This window comes from Diorhabda sublineata, chromosome 9, assembly GCF_026230105.1.
Source record: "Diorhabda sublineata isolate icDioSubl1.1 chromosome 9, icDioSubl1.1, whole genome shotgun sequence".
Classification (NCBI taxonomy): Eukaryota; Metazoa; Arthropoda; class Insecta; order Coleoptera; family Chrysomelidae; genus Diorhabda; species Diorhabda sublineata.
The window spans coordinates 18,023,553-18,036,741 of record NC_079482.1 but is presented as its reverse complement, the minus strand read 5'-3'; the positions used below and the strand labels follow the sequence as shown (position 1 = coordinate 18,036,741).

The following is a 13,189-nucleotide window of genomic DNA, read 5'->3' as shown; positions in this document are numbered from 1 at the left end:
TACTATCATCTCTTCATATATCTGATATCGCCTTCCACCAAGCTATGTTTTAAAGTTTGGGAACAGAAAGTAATAGAAGGAAACTAAATCAAGTGACACAAAGTTTTTTTATCGAATCCTGGATCCCGTTTCATGAACTTTTATTTTTTACAATAGACCAAAAATAAAAATACCCACACAAATAATTTTTACACAGATTAATAAGCTATCTAATGTCCCGGAAAAATGATTGAATACTTAGGAATGAAATGAATAAAATATTAAACATTATTAACGAATTTTTCAATCCTACAAATGATACAAAATCATACATATCAACTTTAACACTATCCAGAAATCGTATGTATCCAATCATAGTATGTGGAAATTCTAGAATATACGTTTGGATGCATTTCGTTGGCAACCCCACATAAATCGGTTATAAATGAAGCTATACCCACTTGTACGCCTTTTACAATAAGTGCCGTTCCTGAATCCCCCTAAAACAAAGAAGACACTATAATAAATACTATAAATACTATAATCACTCCACCAAATATGAATAGTAGTTAAGATTCAGAACTAGGAATGCTATTAAGTTATAAGAACATGAACATAGCAACTCAAATCTACGACGTTTCTCTCAAAAATTAAAAACTTCAAATCACCACATTGGGGTTATTCTTCATCCTCAAAGTGATCCTCATTTGATTGAATTACACGTCTCTAGCTTTATTTTCATTTCCTAAAGCAGCCCTAAACGTCAGTTGAGAAAACTACGTCGGGACCATACTAATACTGGCAATGTTGTTCCTAATATGTTCCAAAGATTCCTTTCTCGATTTTCCATATATTTTGATCATTCCAGGAAGACTCTCTGTATCTATTTCAATTAATATGTCTCATACCAGTTGTGCGAATTTGACCCAATCCGGCTTGTCAGTCTGCTTTAGTAAGATCCTATTGCAGTGTCTGTTGTAAAACAAGTTTTGTTTGAAGTGGAAGAAAGTGCCAAAGAACTTAACGAGATGTTCAGAACTTTCAATGTTCATGACCCTGAAATTCACAGTTCTCAATGGAACTTATCAATGACTCCCATCGCCTTTAAAAGATTTCTCAGTCAAAGTCTATCATCAAGGTCATAGTCATTGTGGATATAGAGTTTGTTCCAAGTGGAAACTCTAAATTTTACAAGTGGGTGCTGGAACGTTTGCATGACGATGTGCGAAAAAATAGTCCTGAAAATTGGGCAAAAAATTTACTTCCTCATCATTATAACGCGTCATACCACGAGGTGCCTTTGACTTTCAGTCGTTAAAAGACTTCTTGTTTCCACATCCACCTTACGCACCAGATTTATTATCATACGACTTCTGGCCATTCCGAAAGAAGACTTCCAGAAATTTAGTCGTGTTAACATAGGTGCTTTGCTAATCGATGGCAGTACTTCCATTCAAACTTTAAGGTACCTACTTTTGCTCTTTAATAAGATAAATTACCATATTTTTCAGGTCAAACCCCGAACTCATAGAAAAAACATTTTTATCAATTTAAGCGAATTGTCATCATAAAGTTTGACAGTTTCGCAGGTTTTCCGAATTAAATAGTGGTCGCACTTCACTACAAGATCAATTTCGTGAAGGTCGTCCAAAATCGGCTGTTGTACCAGAAAAAATCGATGCTGTGCGTAAACTGATGTTGCATGATCGTCGTGTGAGATACCGTGTGATTGAGGCATACTTGGGCATTATCTCCCCTCGCATACATGGACATTTGGGTCAAAAATATTTGTTCGCGCTGGATACCGTATCATTTATAATGACTAAGAAAAAGCTCGTGTCGATCGGTGGAGAGAAATGGTGAAAAAATTCAATCGCGGTGCTTCAAAAGACGTCTATGAGATCACGACACGCGACCAATCATGGATCTATGCATATGAACTCAGAACTAAATAAAAATCCACTGTATGGGTCTTTCAAGACGAGCCAAATCCAACAAAAGTTGTTCGTGCACGAAGCAAATCTGTTTTTTCGGAATAAATGGACATATCGCCACCGTTTCAATAGGGCAACGTAGAACGGTCAATTCTGAATGATATGTTTGTCCGCCAGAAGTGTCGGGGAAACCAATCGCAAAAGACGAATCATTCTCCACCACGACAATACAGCTCTCCCACATCATGAAAAACGTTTTTGAACAGTAAAAACATCGAATTGATTAGTCTTCCATCGTACAGTCCTTTTAAGGCACCTACAATAAATTGTGAGGTCAAAGTTTTTCTACACCTGAAGAAGCGGTTGATGCGCTCAAATCACCTCAATTGGAATGGAGAAAGTGCTTCGCCAATTGATTCATACAAAAGTGTATTGACCTTAGTGGAGAATATTTTAAATAACAATAAAACCATAGTCAATTATAAATATTTGTTTTTATCTGTCTATCTCAAATCTTACGTATTAATCCTCGTATCAACGCATGCAAAATGTTGCTGACCCCAACGCGAACACGGAACTGTTCTCATCGACTTATCGACCTGCGAACGATAATTTTGAAAGTGCGCATGCGATCTGATTCTGAATCAGATCCGCGAACAAAGAAATTATATCGTATACGTTCGAACATAAAAATTTTGTTCTATATACATAAAAATGCCATTCCTCCCTTAACACCTACAAGGCTGGTAGATTGCCAAACACTCTTAAAGTTTTTTTTAAAGGGGCTGTCTGTTTTACTAAGAAGGTAAATAATAAGGTCCTAGTTAAAAGAGAATGAAAATAAATATAGATCATTTAATATGTTTATGTTTCTAAATCTTCTTGATTTTAGTTCTTTTCTGTCTCAAAATTAGTTTTTTTAAATAATTTTTCAAAAATAGATAAAATTGACGTTTCGACTTTTCGTTAAGTCTTTATCAAAATATGATATTGACAATGACAATTCGCATATTTATATTTATCAATAGATCACTTTCATCATTAAAATCAAAATAAGAATAAAATCAAACTAGAGCTGTGTTCTAATAAGAAAAATTAATTTTTCCCTAGTCCTTACATGTCTTTAGTGAAATATTTCACTAAATTAAAATCAAAAACACCAAAAAAAAAGAAGTAATATTTAATATCAAGTGCCTTGTACTAATTGTGACGCTGTCTACATAGGGCAAACATCTCAGTATTTAGAAAGTAGACTAAGAGGTCATCAATACGATAAAAAAAAATAGAACTGCATTAAAGAACCACGAGATATCAAAAAAACATAAATTCAATTATAAAGATTCAAAAATTCTTCAAACGAAATCTAATACATGAAACAGAGAATTTTTAGAAATGGTTCACATTCATAAGAACGAAAAAGCTATAAATTATAGACCTAAATAATTTAAGTAAAATTTGTAGCTCTTATTGTAACTTCTAAAAACTACAAATGATTTAATTGACTACTGCAATATATTTGACATGTAAGGACTAGGGAAAAATTTTTTTTATTAGAACAAAGTTCTAGTTTGATTTTATTCTTATTTTGATATTCATGATGAAGGTGATCTATAGATCAATATAAATACGAGAATTGTCAGTGTCAATATCATATTTTGAAAAAGACTTAAAGAAAAGTCGAAACGTCAATTTTTATTTTTCTTTCAAAAATTATTTTAAAAAAACTAATTTTGAAACAGAAGAGACCTAAAATCAAGAAGATTTAGAAACATAAAACTGTATACTTTTAATTTCTCTCTAAGTAATAAAATTCGTCGATATAAGTATAATTTTCAATTTGGTTCTTCGTAGTTTTGATGTTTTATAGAAAAAAAAGTGAATACATAATCTCAAAATAAAAGACGAACTACTGTATGAGGGACTAAATTATTAAAAAAATTAGTCACTAAATATTTTGTTGTAGATTATTATAAAATTTGGAAAACTGCCTAAAAAATTTGACAGATCGAATTAAGAATATTTTATAGATTTATTCATTGACAAATTGTTAAATAAATTTTTGGTACCAATTGTATTCTTATTAACAGTATTGCTCTTTAGAGACACCAATTACCAAACAATTTATCAGTACTCAAAATAAAACAAACTCACATTACATGCACCACCAGCTATTGCTCCAAAACAGATATGATGTTGATTGTCATACTTTTTACCGCAAGTTTCATCATCGTATATTTCAACATTTAGCTTCTGCAAATTCTCAGATAATGGCCCGTTTTGCTAAAATTTATCGAATCAAAATTCTAGTAATAATAGTTTACAACCACACTTACATAAAGCCTCCCCCAGCCAATAATTATTCCTTCTTGCTTTTCATCCGTGGAGAAATCTTTGGATATTTCGACGGGTTTCCAATTGCCAGCTGGTATCGGAGATTCTAACTGAAAGTAGATATATACAGAAATAGTCTTAAAGATACTTCTATCTTTTACAAAAATATTCTTTTAATTTACACTAAAATTATTGAATAGTAATTGTTTATTGGAGTTAGTTATCGGAATCCAATATGGAGTGGTTTATTTTTTTGACACTTCTAATTACTTCATCTACAGAGTGTTTCAAAAATGGTGATCTCGTCTCTAGGATAGATAGAAAACTGGAAAATATTTGGGGTTCGCTCAGTAAAAAATTTTCGTAACCACATCCGTATTCAAGATAAAGGACGTTGAAGAAAAAAAATTATACAGATTTTTCCGATTTTGCTACATTGTATGTAAATTTTATATTAATATGTTTTGGAAGCTGATACATCCAATGATTTGTTTTCTATCTGACTCTCATAGAGAGCGCTAGTTATACGGTTCGTACCAAGTAGTATTGAACATAACTTTTTCAATATTAGATTTATTAAGAAAAATTTCAAGTGAACTTAAACATCATTTAATTTTCCACCAAAAAACTACTCTTAATAAAACTTTCAATTCACATAATGCTTACAAATTAATAATAATAAATAATTAATAGATTTATTAATACTTATACCAGCATCGGTTATTATTTCATAATTTTCAAATCAAAATATTCCGAAAACTGTACACAGTATCGAGTTTTATCAAGAGTACCTTTTTGGAGAAAAATTAAATGATGTTTAAGTTCATTTTTTGCTTAATAAAACTAATTACGAAATAATAACCATAATAATCCACAATGGGAAATGCGAAAGCGAAATACGCCGATGTCTGACTATGGCAAGATCAGCGACTACCAAGTTAAATAATATATGGAAAGACAAATCTATCGTAAAAACAACGGAACTCCTTCTAGTTGATGCTTTTATCTTCTCCATTGCAACGTACGCAGCGGAAACTTGGACTTCAAGCAAAGTAGATAAAAACCGAATAGAGGCTTTCGAAATGTGGGTATATAGGCTACTCTTACGAGTATCATGGACAGAACACCGAAACAACGTATCACTAACAATGGAACGATTAATTATAGAAGGGAAAGTAGAAGGCAAACGTCCAAGAGGCAGATGGGTATACCAAACAAAACCCTTAATAAACATGAGACTGCATCATGCTGAAAAGATTGCACAGGATAGGCAAGCATGGAAACAACTGCTGAATCAAATATAAATGATGTCCTTTGGTTCATCCTTTGGAGGTTAATGGAAAGAGGAACTAATTGTAACTTGTCGCCAAATTCTGTTTGGAATGCAATAGTAGAGTAAATTGGTATGTTTCTAAAACTGACTGAAGGAATATAGATATCACAGCTATTAAAAAACTAGAAGGGTGGGAATCAACAGCAATTGCCGAAATCATAAATTACAAGTTAAAACGAGGAAGAAAATTTGTGCAAGTAATTACCAAATAAACTGATAACAATATTACAAGTACAGCTAAGAACCACAGAAAGTACTACTCATAATATAACGGAATTATCTCGCCACTCCTGATGGGAACCATTTAACATCTGTTAACCATAAATTAAGTTATAACGTCTCTTATTTTATACTCGATTAACGTATCGTATTCGTTTGTAGACTGACCGTCCTCAATGTCTTCATAAGGGATTCCCCATGTCCCTTAGACACTTGAAGTTCCATTAACTTATCAAATTACTTAGTTTATTGATGTGACGTTACAACCATGAATATAATTAATTATACTAGTAGCTTTTGTTTACAATTGAAATGGTATTTAAGAGAGCAAAAACTTGCATAGATGGTCATATATAATTTTAAAATCCAACGAGAACAGTAATCAGATTATTGAAACCCCTTTATTTATATTTTATGTTAGTAAATAGTTTTTTCAAAATTGTGAATTCAGTTATTTAACTCGGGTAAAGAATAATAATAAAATTATTAATTTATTACGTTTTTTTCTGATAGTTGTAGCTAAGGTATAGTATTCTAGTCACGTTAGGATGAATCATCCTCATGAATAATAACGATCATTATTCGTTCATTGAATAATATACTAATATTTTATAAATAATCTATCTTAACAATTAAATAAGCTTTTATTTTTTCTTATTAATAATAAGGAATCGATTTATCTGAAACTCACTTCTAATACTGCTGAATCATATATCAGTTTTTCTGAACTAAATTGATGACAATTGATTTTTTTCACTGGCACTATATTAATCGGTTCTCTGGTAATTTTGAGTAAATCGTACTGAATCGAATATAATGAACTGTTGCGAGGTCTGAAAAAAATTAACAAAAAAAAATAAAAAAAACAAATTTGATATGAAAACATTAACTCACTGATCATTTTTACAAACACAGTGGGCTGCAGTTAAAATAAATTTGTCGTTAAGAATTGTTCCTCCACATGTATGACTATTTCCTTTTCTTAATGATACCTGAAAATATAGATTTCGCTAGTTTTGAAGTAATCTAGAAATTAAACTCATTTTGATATACAAAATCCAATTGTTTTGCTACGCATCACGTTACCAATTATGTATAGACGTTAGAAACTATAAGCATGCTTACAGTAGAAGCCCGAGTTCAGTTTCAAAATGGATTATGTCGAGCAACGCATGTTGTTTAAATACTTGCGTTTAAAAGAGATCACTCCATGGCAAATTCACGAACATTTAGTGGATACATTACCGGAAATGTACAGTATCATATGACATATTTTTTAGGTGGTGTCTAGAGGTTAAATGTGAATGGAGAGTCGTGTACAAACGAACATGCAGAGTGAAAAATAGTTGAAGATAGTGGTATCTCATACCATGTGTGCAGAACAGAATCAGAACAAATCTGAACGGTGCACCAAAGCAAACATTTGCAGCGTGGTCTTTTCACGTAGTATAAACAAGACAAAGAAAATTTTCCTGTATGATTATCAACAGGGGATAAGTTACCGACCCAATACTATGATATAAAGACCAAAATACAAAATAAAAATATGATAGATATAGGAAGTTTTTACTCCACAACGATATTGGTTAACTATTGCAACAATTCTTCAATCTAAGCAAAGAAATGAAAGTCTTATTTTTATTGAAGAAGAAGCAAAGTTAAAGACTACGAAATTGAAAAATCAAATGATTGGTTCATATTTTAGCAACTATTGTGTTTTTTTTAATAGACCTGACATTTTATCTGAACCAATTATGTTGGAAAAAAGAGCTGCAACTATTCAACTTTTCATGAGAAAAATATAATTACTCATTTTTCCCAGTTTTTATAAGCATTTTGAAAAATAAAAGGATCTTAGTTTCAAATTTACATCACATAAAATGCATTGACACGATTGCAGGAGAATTCGATTATTAATTCAGTGACTATATTCCAACGACCACAGACGTAATACTCAATCTGTCATTAAGATTTTCGAGAAATTATTAATTTAAAAAAAATACAAGTCCACAATGTGCAACGATACTTTTAATACTAACACAGTTGTTTCGGTTTATCCATCACAAACAATAAATTTTTTTCTCTTTAAGGGGCTCCATACAAATTTATAAGTAGATATTTTAAATACTTCCGGAAGTGAGTCTCGTAGTTTTTTCCAGTTTTTTTTTTTCGAAAAATATACATCTTCCAAATACACACAGATATCGCTTAACCTCGACGACCTTCACATAATCACTATAAATTCATAATTTTTCAAAAAAGTCATCCAACGATTTGACGACGACACCGAATAAATCAAGAGTACCACCAAAAACAGATACGAAATGAAGATTAAATTCATCAGTATGGCAACTTACAACTCTTTCTGGTTTACCAACTACTCAAGAAATCATAATTTCCGAGATTAGACTGATTAATAGACTCAATTGAAATTATTGTACAGTCACAATATTTGGAATCGACAAGAATGTCATTATGAGACGTGGGAATATACAATGACATTTAACAAATTACATCAACAGGAATACTTACAGCGTATGGAAATTCTCCTTCTTCTGCGTCTGAGCCATTTACTACTCGATTAGTACTCGTAGCTGAAAATTATTTACAAGCAACATAAAAATTCAATTTTAAGGCAGCTTGACATGATGCAATACAACATGCAATGCAATGCAAGACGCAATATTTCTTGATCAAAAGCAGATGCAGGTCAGTTGAAGGCCCTCTAGACATGATGCAATACAAAGTGCAATGCAATGGAAGAGGCAATATTTCTTGATCAAAAACATACGCAGGGCAAGCTGCAATTCTTGGAGGAAATCGAGTTACTTTTGACTTAACACTTAGTTTTGTTATTCTCATTTTCAAACCGGTCACAAAATATTGAACGAAAATTGAGGTTGGGAATTTGTTTATTTTTACTAATGAAATTTATGTTAGTAGTGGCCATAATGCAATGGAAAGAAACTTGCCGAGAGACCGAAATATTGGTAGGCTTGAAATAATTATTATTTGCATCAATAAATATCTCGAATGTCGATGAAGAACTATGCGTTCTTTCTTCAATGAATCACACCACCAAAGGCACTAATATTTTTCGTCAACTACAACAAGAGTTTACAAATTTCAAAAATGGGCAAGTATTGGATTTCAAAAGTAAATTTTTTTCTATAATAGTGTTTCAAATATGAGAGGGAAAACTGTTGAATTTGTGAAACTAATGGAAAATGAACTTGGTCGTTCACTTTTATCTTTTCATTGTATCATACATGAAGAAAATTTATTTGTAAAGGCATCTACACAACAACTTAAAGATGTAATGATACACAGGCGCTTTAAAGCTTCTTTGGAGGAAATTGAATCGAATTATACAGATTTGTTATTACATTCTAAAGTCGGGGCAAAATTCTTAATAGATTTGTATAGTGTTTTGATGATATACAAATATTTCATCACGAAATCGGTGAAAATGATCTCGAACTCAATGATAAACAATGGTTTTAAGACTTTTGTCCTTAACAGACCTAATGAACAATTATAATAATTTTAACGTACGACTCCAGGGAAGTAACCACACAATTTTTAAAACGTATGGGGGAGTTTTACTTCAAAATTGATATTATTTGAAACTGACATAAAAACTAAAAAATTTCATTTCTTTCCCTTGTTAAAAAGGGAACATGAAAAATAAAATATCGATGAACACAATCTAAATATGTTCGAAAGTTGGATTTCGGTCATTAAAAGTGAATATGAAGTCAGTTTCAAAGTCTTAGAAAACATGGAGAAAAGTTTACATTTATAATAAATCCCGATTAAATAGAAGAAAATATTATAAAATTGCAGTATTTTGAATATCTAAGAATTGACAATTTTAGTTTAGAAATTATTAATTTTAAAAGTTCAACATTATGGACGGATAAATTCAAGAACTTGCGGAACGATTTGGAAAACACAGAAGATAATCATTTTCTCATGATATCAACATGATGGGCATCACTTCCTTTCCATCAAAAAAAATGGCTTATAAATTTGTGCAAATGAAATTTATTTTAAGTAAAAACAGAAGCAGATTAACTATTAAAACTGCAGATGCTTGTATTCGATTTAAAACGCCTAACTATAAACCAAACGTGACTAAATTGACATCACAAGTTCAACATCAGGGGAGCCATTGGGGGAGCCATTATTATTTACTAAAATGCTGTTTTAATACGGAAATATCTCTGACCCAAACGTCTCTTTAATACTCGCATTTTGGTTGATTTTGACCCGCGGCCAAAAAAGGTTGCCAGCCCCTGTTTTAGGACATTTGAGGAGTACTTGCGGGTGATTTTCTCACTGAACAAAGAGCTGTGAACGCGAGGTATTATAGTAACCTCTTAAAAAACACGGTGAAACCTGTGTACAAATCGAAACGACGCGATATTTCAATCCGTAGTGTAATATAGCTGGAAGGTAACACCAGACTGTATACGATGGAAGCTTTGAACGAATTGGGTTAGGAAACACTGGAACACCCTCCTTATAATCCCGATTTACCGCCATGTAACTATTATTTATTGCGATGCGACTGCGATTCGAAAGTATTGCGGAGATAAAATCCTGGTTACGTGATACGCCGGGAGATTTTTACGAAAAATGCATATGAAAGCTTCCGGAGAGTTAGCAAAATTGTGTAGAGTGTGACTGATACTATCTAGAAATACTGTAAAAAATTTCAGCTTTGTAATTTTTCTTTGAAACAACTTCATTTATTAATTAAACACTTTATAAAAGTATTAACAATTGTTTGAATATCAAATCAGTGCTTTAAAGCTCTGGCCTCGAGAGTTAAATAACTTAAATAAACAGTCTTAAGTTATCGCACTACTCACTTTAAAACATATTGCTATTTTCTCACAGTATTTGAGAAGCTTTTCATTTTCTAACAAAGATGTGATAAGAACTACTAAATTTAATTTTATTGCTTGAGCTATTAAAGATTTTGGATGTGAGCTGAACAGGATTCTTTAAACCTATGTTAGTTCTGCACTCCTTCGCACGTTATCGAAGATCATGGAAAGAATGGTCTAAAAAAATCTTTTATAATTTCAGTTTAAATATAAAATACTTAGTACCAATCAATTTGAATTTTTAAGTATCAAATACACATATGATGCTATATTCTCCCTCCTAAATAATGTGTACTCTAGCCTAAACAGCCAACACTCCCCTGCAATAACTTTTTATGATTTTTCTAATGCTTTCGATTGTGTTAATCAAATTTTAATTAACAAATTGCAGGTCTACGGTGTCAGGGGAACACCTGTCGCATGGTTCAAGTCATACCGTACCAACAGAAGTCATCTTGTAAGGGTTGATACAACGATGTCATCTTGCAAGCCAATAGAATGTGGAGTATCCCAAGGCTCAGTACTAGGCCCTATTTTGTTTTATCTGTCTATTTGCAGACGACACTAGTTTCTCTTGGAGCAGCTCTGATCTTCCAGCACTTCATAGGACCATATCTAGTGACCTTATCACCATAACGTTTCTAAAACCAAAGCTTGTTGAAATGGGAGTTACATATTGCCGCCTTATCCAAAAAATTAAGTCCTCCCGTTTTGCGCTGAGATCAGTTTCCAAAGAACTGAACTTATTTACCTCCTTAACAGTTTATTATGCCCTTATTGAGTCGCATCTCCGATATGCCCTTCCCTTATTGGGTACGTGTGATACGACTCAGTTTGAGCGAATCTTCAAACTACCAAAGATAGATATTTACTCGGACTAAACATCTGGGCTCACTACAGGGACTTCTTTAAAAGATTAAAAATTCTGACTCTTCCTTCCTTATTAATCTTTGAATCCGTTTGCCTAACTCGTAAGCACGCTTCTCCAATTTCAGAAAGATCGTTGCACGGTTATCCACTTAGGAACGCGGAGCACGATTTTTACGTGCCTACTCAACGTTCAGAATTAGTTGAGAGCTCCATACTTTACAATACAAAGCAATGCACAATCACTTTCCAATTGAAATCAAATCAATATCATCTTTTCCCGCATTCAGCAATAATTTGAGGGCATATTTACTGGAAACAGTGGAAAGTGCCTTCTACTCTGTAAACGACTTCTATTGTAATAATAATATTTATTTCCGAGTAAACTGCATACTGGTTTAATTTTGCTAGGAATGTATATACCAATTATGACCTTTTACTATTACCTATAATTTTGCTACTCATTGTGGTTTTTTTCTGTATATTGAAATTTTGTTTTATTTGTAACTTTATTTAGTTATTTTTAATTTTTACAAGCTTTTATCTACAAATTGTAACAATTTTTTAACAATCAAGCATTTCTCTCTCTCTTCTGATTTGCGATAGATATAAGTCTGTATTAGACCTTATATTGTAACTGTGTATTTCATTATTTGAATTAAAGTTTTTATTCGATTTTTGCAGATTATTTAATATTTTATAAACAAGTTTACATTGTTGCAATAAGGATTCTAATTTAGGTATCTCCAACTCTCCTATAAAACTGCTTGTGTGTGATACTCATAATTAAACAAAATTTTCAAAAATTTGTTTTGCATGATTTACATTTCATTGAAATAATTTTTCCTACAGGTTCCCCAAATGGGTAAAAGATACCTCACATGGGATAGAGAAAAATATTAGAACATCACAGTCGTTACTTACAGTAAAACATTCCAAGTCTTCAATTTTATTCCTAACACTCAGAACATTCATATAAGCCACCTTGACGCTATTTTCTCGAGGCCCTACCAACTAGTGATCTTGAAGGACATCTTCACTATCTACTAGTATTACTTTATAGTTCTCATTTTGTTTTTTAAACATTCAGGCTGCTGAATGTATTTTTATATCAAGTTTTGTTAGTTCATGATTAAGATATATTTTATAGTGGAGAAACCAAATTTACCACTTCATTTTGTTTTTTGATTTCATCATTTGGTTTTTCTCATTACCCTCTTCAAACTCAACTTTTATTGGGCTATTTTTGTTGATTCCCAATCGATATGCAATGAGCACCTATAAACTGCCCAATTTGTTTTATAAGTTCTGGAAAATTTTCGTTTTCCTTGTGTGGTAGGCCCTGTACTAATAAATTGTTTAAAAGCTTATTCTGTTCCATCTTGTTCAGCTGATTCTTGCCTTCATTTTTTTAGAGTATCATTTATCTGTAACTGAGCTTGATAATCAATTCCGGTTTATATTTGAAGCACCCTCATATTAATATAGATAGATATTTAAATGGAGTAAAATTAGTAAAATATACACTTACCATAAGCCATAGCAAAAATGCAACATAAAAAAGTAAATATAAAAAACATGTTAAGCAAGCACTGGAAAATTTTCAATGAAAAGTTTTTTTTTTGGTAAAT

The 13,189-nt window shown here is 31.9% G+C and overlaps 1 protein-coding gene across 1 annotated transcript; it reads right to left on the bottom strand.

Annotated features, from left to right (window-relative positions):
- Positions 1–265: 265 nt before the first annotated feature.
- Positions 266–13,099, bottom strand: LOC130448550 (chymotrypsin-2-like). Its single transcript, XM_056785963.1, has 7 exons — positions 13,090–13,099; positions 8,329–8,390; positions 6,691–6,788; positions 6,488–6,629; positions 4,247–4,354; positions 4,065–4,193; positions 266–479 (listed from the first exon to the last, which is right to left on the bottom strand). The coding sequence occupies exons 1-7, from the start codon at positions 13,097–13,099 to the stop codon at positions 327–329; spliced, it is 702 nt and encodes a 233-aa protein (XP_056641941.1). The 3' UTR covers positions 266–326.
- Between the last annotated feature and the right edge of the window lie 90 nt (positions 13,100–13,189).